At 43.4% G+C, this 9,172-nt stretch overlaps 1 protein-coding gene and 1 non-coding gene across 2 annotated transcripts in view; one reads left to right on the top strand and one right to left on the bottom strand.

Annotated features, from left to right (window-relative positions):
• The first annotated feature begins 1,340 nt into the window (after positions 1–1,340).
• TRNAS-GGA (transfer RNA serine (anticodon GGA)) lies at positions 1,341–1,417 on the top strand. Its single transcript has one exon. It is a non-coding gene; the product is annotated as a tRNA-Ser (tRNA).
• Positions 1,418–2,183: 766 nt separating this feature from the next.
• Positions 2,184–9,172, bottom strand: part of DHFR (dihydrofolate reductase) — a 42,391-nt gene continuing 35,402 nt past the window's right edge. The window contains exons 5-6 of the mRNA XM_060235765.1: positions 2,826–2,941; positions 2,184–2,601 (exon numbers count right to left, since the gene is read on the bottom strand). Coding sequence (XP_060091748.1) covers positions 2,511–2,601; positions 2,826–2,941 — 207 coding nt within the window. The 3' untranslated portion in view covers positions 2,184–2,510. The remainder of the gene's footprint in view (positions 2,602–2,825; positions 2,942–9,172) is intronic.

Raw genomic sequence — 9,172 nt, 5'->3', positions numbered from 1 at the left:
CTTTTTGAAGTTCTCTGCTTTAAAAATCCTTAATGGAGATTATAGTAACTTCCTAGCACTGGTAATTCCACTAGGCAGTGACTAAGAAGTGCAACCCTTGCTGCTAAGCAACTTAAATTTTACTTCTTGTACTTATTTTTAAAAGGTAAGTAGGAAAAAAATCCACTTAAGATTTTAAGTATCAGATTTTTCAGTAATAGTTTTTCCATTGACATTAGCTGAGTTGCTTTAATTTCTTAACTGTAAAGAAGCAGGAGCCTGCCAGTTAATATTCTCTCCTCTGCTTGTTGTGCCTCCGTCCTCAGAGGTATAGTGGGTGGCAACCAGAGACAGTTTCAGGTAGGCAGCCATGTTGGTCTGCAGGAGAAGAGCAAGATTTGAGTTCAGTAGCACCTTAAAAGACCAACCAGATTGCCAGGGTATAAGCTTTCAAGAATTACAGCTCAATTTATTAGATACAAGTAGGAATGGAAATCCCTAAGCCCTTATATCCCAGTCAGAAGGTGGGAGGGAGCTGCAAAAGAAGAGTCAGAATGCAAAGGTAGAGAAAGAAACTAGAGACAGGGCTTCTTTGTGGTGGCACTTTGCCTTTGGAAAGCCCCCATGAGGCTTGCCTGGTGCCTTATCTTTGTCTCCTATCAATGCCAGGCCAAAAACATTTTTTTGTTCAGGTTTTAGTTGAGGGGTTCTATCTCCACCCCCAAGTTGTTTTATAGTCTGCTTCTAGCCTAAGGATTGTTTTACCAATGCCATATTAGACTGCTCTGTTTCATGCCCTGGATTCTTTATTTTTATTGTCCTTAGTTTTGCTTTCATTGTGATCTTCCTTAAACATCTCTACAGATACATATTTTCTAAATAAAACAAATAACAGTTGGTGGTACCACAAAATGGGCCTCATGGCCATTTCATTTCTTTCACATCTTTTGTCCAAGGAGCTCAATGCAGTGTTTGTGGGGTTTCCCAGATTTTTACTTTACAACAATGTTTTTAGGTCCATAAGGCTGAGATACTAACAGTGCCATCCCAAGCAGAGTTTACACTCTTTTAAGCCCATTGACATTTATGGACTTAGAAAGTTTTGTTTCTTACTATGTAAGGGTATAATGCTGCTCCAAGACTATGTAGTAAAATTCACAGCTCAGCAAAGATTGTGACCCTGGTTTCCAAGCTCAAAATGGGACATTATTCATATTACTACCCTCATTTTCATATGCCAGTTAGAACATAATGGCTGCTTTCCTAAGACAACAACTTAAAGTCATTCACATTAGGCAAAATATGCATCAGAATTGGATAAGTATATTATACTTATTACTGTAAATAATTTAAATTCCTTTGTTGTTGTATGGTGGCTCAGTGGTAGAGCATCTGCTTGGAAAGCAGAAGGTCCCAGGTTCAATCCCTGGCATCAACTAAAAAAGGGTCCAGGCAAATATGCGTGAAAAACCTCAGCTTGAGACCCTGGAGAGCTGCTGCGAGTCTGAGTAGACTTTGACCAAGGGTCTGATTCAGTATAAGACATATATTCATACTGTCATGGCTCTTCTCCTTGACAAAACTTTGTCCCAAACTACTTTCTACCATATCAGAATATGCACAGTATATCCTTGTCAGTTAAGACTAACAGCCTGTGTAGCTGAGAAGAAGAAAGATACTGAACAGAGGGCTTAAGGAAAAGTTTATATAAGCTATGGTGGAGTCCCCAGTGATGTTGAACCACTGGATATTGGGGGAGTTCAGAGGACAAATATGGGGTGCCACAACATAATGGCTGCCGTGCCATCTGGTCTGCATTCCATCTCCAGCACAAAATGTTAGGAAGTTCTCCTATGGAGGCAGCTGTTTCCAAATGATGCTGTCTGAAGATATAGAGAAAACACCTCCTATTCCAATGAAGTGGAGAAAAATCAGGATTGGTTCTTAGCTTCAGAGAAGAGATGATATGGGGAAGAAGCAAGTGGGTACCAGGAAACACATCATGGGCACCATGCTGGGGACCACTAAATAATAATTTACAGCTGTAGTCTTCACCATAACCTTTGATGGACAGTTTGCTATAACAGCCAGACTCCTGGACATATATTATTTGGACATTAGAGGGCAAATCTGTAAAGGCCTATAACAGGGATTAAATTCAGCATTCAGAATCTTATTAATGAACAAAGGATCAAGACACAATCTGCCATCTATAAAAATGGAATGTATTTTTCACTGAAAGTCTGGAGAGCTCACAGGATCAAAGCCCATCTTGACATAGCTTTTTTCAAACACTGTTTTGCTGCACTGTAGTTATGGCAATGAAGTATCACCACCAAGAGCACTTACATTACACTGGAAGATGGAAGGAGTGGAAATAGAGAAGGTCAGTGTGCTTGAGAAAGAACTTGTTTCACAACTCAAGTCTATGTTTGGAAGCAAGTCTGGTTTGCTTCAGCAGAGCTTATTTCTGTGTAATTGTGACCATACTGTAAAATGCACTACAGAATTATAAACTTAGACAAGACACTTCATATGTCTCCAGAGATGGTCTTTTCATACACTTCAAACTTGTACTGGATGCCATTCTCTTCCTGAATACCATCGGGCACACCTGGGTATCTGGAAAGGAGAGTAAATTACATATAAAATAACAAAAATTAGTGTATGCTTAATTAACTATTAAGACCATTAGTAAATTAATTGCCTGTGATTGTCTTGCACATCCTGTTTGTCCAAATATTTTTCTTCAGAGATTGCATTAACATATATAAATTTGTGAAATATTTTGTTATGCCATTAATGATAAAGTGAATGCACTATATTACTGTAGCGGTTATATTTACCCTTGCAGAAGCTTGAATTGTTTTAGATCGATTTCTGGGAAAAATGTATCACTTTCAAAGTACTGGAAGATCCTTGTCAGGAACAGTAGCTGATGAGCTGGCTTATCCATTGCTGCCTTTAAAAAAGTAGACAATGTGATAAATGAAGGTTCCCCTCTCTTGTTCATTGTATACATGTATACTTCATGTTTCATACAAGACAAAGGTGCATTTGGACCTAAGCTCATGTTAAGAAGGCCTGTAGTCTGGATAATGACAATAGTTTGGAATATCCATTTAGAAATTATATGCATTCTGAGAAGTAAAGCTGCTTTCATTTATATAGGGGAAATTTTTAAAAATAGCATCAGTTGTGAACTACAAACAGCTATGCATTTGCCTTACAGATTTAAATCCTGCCTGAACACTTAATTTCTAAAGATGATTCATCTAACATTGTGTTAGGAACTGCTGCTTTGATGAATGTTTCTTTGTGCAGATTTAATCCAATAATTTAGCAGGCAGCACTTACTGGGAACACAAATTTCTAAAGAAACTGCTTCAGTTGTGAATGTCTTCAGGTAGGTGTAGTTTCAAAGAGCTGTGGCCATCACTGGCCAAAAAAAGCCAACCCTTGTACTCTTTTTCTATAAAAGAGGAGTAAAATGATGCTGGGCACTAATTTCTGCGCTTCCTGAGTTGCCAAATTTGAACAGAGACTGTGTGATGGGGAAATGGTCAAGACTTGCTGTAGTGTAACCATTTGGAACAAATTGTAGAGGTTATATAAAAAAACTGATTTGAGTCACAGTGTAGCGTGGTCAACAGATTGTGCAAACTGGGGAGACAACAGAAATCATATAATCTGTGCTTAAAGACCTGCATTATGAAACTTTCTGTTCCTAGGCACAATTCTTACTTTTGAGACCCTAAACAGAGTGGAGATTACTTTAAGTAACAACATCCATACTGTCCAGCTTATCAGTTAAGATCCTCTTCCCAAACCCCTGCTTTCTTTATTTTATTTATTTATTTATTTGTAATTTATATCCCGCCCTTCCCACCAGGTGGCTCAATCAAGCAGCAGAGGGGAGGATGGGTGGCAACCAGAGGCAGGGCCAGCCCTGGGGCGCATGGCACCCCAGTCAGACTCGCACCCCACCCCTCCGTGGCACCATGCCCTGCTGCCACCCTGCATGGCGCCTCCTCCTCCCTCCCTTTCCTACCATTACAATGCTCAGGAAGGGGTGGTGGAGTGCCGCACTTCCTGGGCTCTTTAAAGCCCCCCCCCCCGCTGATTAGCATGTAAAATCCTGTTGCCCCCTTCCCTTCTGCAGCGGTGTGCTCCGCTGCGCACCCTCTGGTGCACTCAGAGAAGCACCGCTAGAAAATGAAAGAATTAAGGGAGGAGCAAAGCCTCGCTCAGCACTGAGAGGCCCGGGCCACGTTTCAGCGGGTAAGGCCAGTTCTAGAGCTCCTTTGAGCATTGGGGTGGGTGGGGGGGGGGGGGCGGGAGTGTGCCACCACAGAAAAGGAGGGGGAGGGCAGTGGTGGCGTTTTACCCGTGGGGGGAGGGAGGTGGCGGGGCGGTAACAGGTAAACTAGGCAATTTGGCCCCTGCTTCCGGCGCCCTAGGCAAATACCTAGTTTGCCTAATGGGCAAGCCGGCCCTGACCAGAGGTAGCTGTTTTTACCTTGGAATACATTCCTCCTTGAGGCTCACCTGGCACCTAGCACACTCTTCTTTCGGATCCAGGCCAAAACTTTTTAGACTCAGACTTTTTAACTGAAGAGTTTTACTTTTTTAGGGCCTTTTAAGCCTTAGGATTATTGTGTATCTTTTAAGGCAGATCAGTGTTGCTTTATGATGTTTTGACACCCTGGCTTGTCTTTCATATCAATAATTTGTGTTATTTTAATAATTTCATTGTATTGTTCTTACCTTAAATAGGCCTGTGGAGTGTTGGGGATATACATTTCTAAATAAATAATAATAAAAACAATGGCTAGTACAACCCCTCCCCCCATCATAAATAGGCAGTAGTTCATCTAGGTTACTATTCCAATTTGTACAACTATCCATTTCAAATGATCCAAAAGAAATCTGTAAGAACAGAGAATGCTAAGAAAATATTCTGGTATTTGCTGATAGTTTCTGGGTCTCTAAATCGGTATGATACCCACATCATATCACAAATTTGCAATCCCCACTTCTTTGATTATCAATCACCGAGTTACACATAAAATGCGGTACTTGTCTCTTCATCAAAGCAATTCTCAATTTGGGATATATCACCAGTCATTCTACTTAAGTATATGCAAGGCAATAAAGCTTCCTCTAAAATAATTACTTGTCTAACTCATTTGTTTTTAATATTTCCAAACCGTGGATCTATCTTTAACTCTGAAGGTATCAACATAGATCCAGTGAACTGCAAGCATATAAAAGGAAATAATGTGTCAGAAAAAGAAGTCATAAGATGGTACACTGGACAAACTGGTGTTGGTGGTGATGGCCAACAAGCAAAGGCTTTGGAGTGTGGGAATGTCTGAAACTGCCTATGCTATGCAGGAATCTTCACAACCACTTAGTGGCCTTGCCTATCCATCTTGCTGGTCTTGGTGTGTGTGGAATGGGGGGAAGCAGGTATGGTATCCATGCTCTGTATGCACATACATTAGCAGCAGGCCTGTCCAATACGCAGCGCTAGAGGGGCTTATAAGCCAGGACTCTGTGACCCACCATGGTCAGAGATTTTTGTTTAAATGTTAAATATTCAACTTGCTCTATCTGCTGCCATTTTATCACAGATCAGAAAATTGTTACCAATCCAATTAGCTGCAATAGTTTCATTGCATAGAAGACAATACAGTGCTTTAGATGCACAGTGCATTGGTGTCCATTCTGCCATACCTGAAGTTGGCTTTGAGTGCTTGCTCAGTTTATTTGCACCAGCTTAGGAAAAGGCTCTGCTGTGCTTTGTGTTCTTCTGCAGTGGCCAAATGTGTATCTGGCATTTCTACTGTGCTGAGGACCTCCTGCTGGGACAGGTTGCGATGGCATGTCCTTGCAGACATGTGTTTTCCCCATCACTATTGGGTCTACCCAAGAAGCACTGAGCAAAAACAGGTTTCTTACCTGTAACTGATGATCTTCGAGTGGTCATCTGTGCAGTCACACACATGGGTTATCCGCCAAGATCGATCCCAACCTCGGAGAATTCAAAGCAATCTTAGAGCGTTAATTTTGGTGCGCACTTCCTCTCGTCCCGGGGAGGAGGCATCCACTGTGCATGCCTAGACAAGAGGGAGGTGCTTCACCCACCAGTTTCTTCCCGCTGCTGTATAGGAGGAAAATTTTTGAAATAGGAACAAGGAACCAGCAGCGGGAAAGGTTGGGTGGGCGTGTGTGCACAGATGACCACTCGAAAATCATCAGTTACAGGTAAGAAACCTGTTTATCTTCATCGTGGTCTCTGTGCAGTCCCACACATGGGTGACTGGCAAGCTAATCTGTCCGGAGGCGGGTGCTGGATTTGTAACCAAAGGACAAAGTTAGTATGCATATAAGAAGCAATATGTACTTACAGTGTAGACGACTGGAGATATCAGTCGAAAATGGATCGTAGTACAGCCTGTCCAAAAGACGCGTCACGCTGAGCACGGACATCTAAAGCATAGTGCAAGGCAAACGTAGATGGAGACGACCAGACTGCAGCGGCACAGATGTCTTCCATCAGAACGCCCTTACAGAAAGTTGATGAAGTGGCAATGGCTCTAGTAGAATGAGCTCGTAAATGTTCAGGTATTGGCTGTTTAGCCAGTCGATAGCATAATGTAATAGCAGCCACAATCCATTTTGAAAAACTCTGTGTTGAGATTTTAGTGCCTTGGTTGTGGGTTGCATATGCTACAAAGAGTCTACTGTCTTTTCGAAATGGACGTGTCCTCTCAATGTAAAAGGCAAGGGCCCTACGGATGTCCAGGTTGTGTAAAGTTTGTTGACCTGCGTCGGCAGGACGTTGAAAAAAGGCAGGTAAAGTAGACGACTTTCCTAGATGAAACGGTGAGACTACCTTGGGTAGAAAAGGGTCAGGCCGTAAAATAACTGTCATGATGGAAAATAGTGTATGGTGGGTCTGCTCTGAAAGCGCAGATGCTGCTGGCTCTTCTGCCAGAAGTAAGCACTACCAGTAAAGCTGTCTTCCAGGACAGGAGATGCATAGGGATGGATGCCATGGGCTCAAAAAGTGGCTTCATTAGTTGGCTCAGCACAAGAGACAAGCTCCAGGTGGGATGAAGCTGATGGATTGGAGGATGAAGGTGGAGGATCCCTTTCATAAAGGCTTTAGTAGCATAGTGGGAGAAAACAGTACACCCTTCGATGTGTGGATGGAATGCAGAGATGGCCGCTAAGTGGACCTTCAGAGAAGAGTACGGCAGTCCTGAGTTAGAGAGGGATAAGGTGTAGGTCAGGATCTAAGCTATAGTGGAGAGTTCAGGCTTGAAATTATGTAGAACAGCATACACCAAAAAACGTTTCCATTTTAAAGAATAAGATTTTCTGATGGCAGGTTTTTTAGCGCTGAGTAAGACATGACGGACGTCCGAAGGAAAATTCAGAAACTGATTTTCCAGGCAGTCAGTCGTAGAAGTCCCGGATGGTGGTGCAAAACCTTGCCTTCTTGTTGGGAAATTAAGTCCTGAACTTGAGGAAGTCGGAGGAACGTGCTGTCCGAGAGGAGGAGGAGAGTGGTGAACCAAGGTTGACAGGGCCACCACGATGTAATCAGGATGCAATTGGTCCGATCTAGCTTTATCTTTTGCAATACTCTCATGATGAGAGGAATTGGTGGAAATAATGTAGTGTCCTGGACCATTGATGTAGAAAGGCGTCCCCCGTAGACAGTGGGGATGGAGGACCCTGAGTGTAAAAGTGCGGACACTGGGCGTTGTCTGGAGACGCAAATACATCTATTTTCGGAACTCCAAAGGTCTCGAACACTGTATGCAGGTAACGACGGTTGAGGGCCCATTCGTGGTCATTGACTAGATGACGACTCAGTGTGTCTGCTTGGACGTTTTGGACTCCTGGTAGATGCACCGCTGTCAGGAAAATGCCGTGAACGATACTCCAGTGCCATAAGGATAGGGCTCGTTTGCACAGATGAACAGAGACTGTGCCTCCCGGCTGATTGATGTAGAAAACAGTGGCTACATTGTCGGAGGTGACCTGAATGTGGCAATTGTGAAGAGACAGTAGAAAGTATCTCAGAGCTCTGTGGACCGCCAGGAGCTCTAGGCAATTGATGTGAAGGGAACTCTCGTAATTGGTCCCTGAACTGTCAACATTCCCAAGTGGGCTCCCCATCCCCACTTGGAGGCGTTGGTCATGACAATCACAGAGGGCGGTTCGTACGAATGGCATTCCTGCCAGGAGATGATGATCCACTGTCCACCATTTCAGAGATGGGATAATGTGAGATGGGACCGTAAGTAAAGTCATTTGGTGTTGCCGGTGTGGATGAAATGTCTGGACAAATCACAGTTGAAAAGGTTGCATATGAAGTCTTGCAAAACAGAGGACAGCGGTGGTGGCCACCATAAGACCTAACATCCGTTGGAAGATGAAGGCTGTTTGTGTACGGTGCCCGATTATGGTATTGGCCAGGGATTGGATTTGATGCACTCTGTCTGCTGGAAGGTAGGCCTTGTGTGATATCGTCGACAGACGTGCCCCTATAAATTGTATGTTCTGAGTGGGATCCAGGTTGGATTTTGCATGATTTACTTGAAGACCTAGTGCAGACCGGAGAGACAGAGTAGATGAAATGTCCTTCTGAAGTTGTTCTTTTGTTTGAGATACAACCAGCAAATCGTCTATATAATGGTAAATGGAGATCTGTTGTTGCCGGAGTACGGCTGCCACCACAGCCATACATTTCGTGAAAATTCTCGGTGCTGTCGAAAGACCGAAGGGGAGAGCGCGGAATTGATGGTATTGATCTCCGATAGCAAACCTGAGGAATCTTCTGTGATGGTGATTGATGGTGAGATGGAAGTAGGCATCTTGTAGGTCTATCGACGCCATCCAGGCCTGCTCTGGAATCAGTGGTAGGATAGATTGCAGAGTAATCATGTGGAATTTTTTGCAGCGAATATGGAGGTTGAGTTTTTGAAGATCCAGTATAGGACACTGCCCCCCCGTCCCTCTTTGGAACCAGAAAATAACGGGAGTAAAATCCTGTGTGATGGAACTGCGGTGGAACTGGTTCTATAGCTCCCTTGTCCAGCAAGGCGGCGATTTCCTTTTGAAGTGGAACAGATGGGGGTGTAGGTATGAATCTGTGGCGTTTTGGAGTCAAATC

This window comes from Heteronotia binoei, chromosome 4, assembly GCF_032191835.1.
Source record: "Heteronotia binoei isolate CCM8104 ecotype False Entrance Well chromosome 4, APGP_CSIRO_Hbin_v1, whole genome shotgun sequence".
Lineage (NCBI taxonomy): Eukaryota > Metazoa > Chordata > Lepidosauria > Squamata > Gekkonidae > Heteronotia > Heteronotia binoei.
Note: the sequence above shows the minus strand (reverse complement) of the source record. Positions and strands in the feature narration are given on the sequence as shown.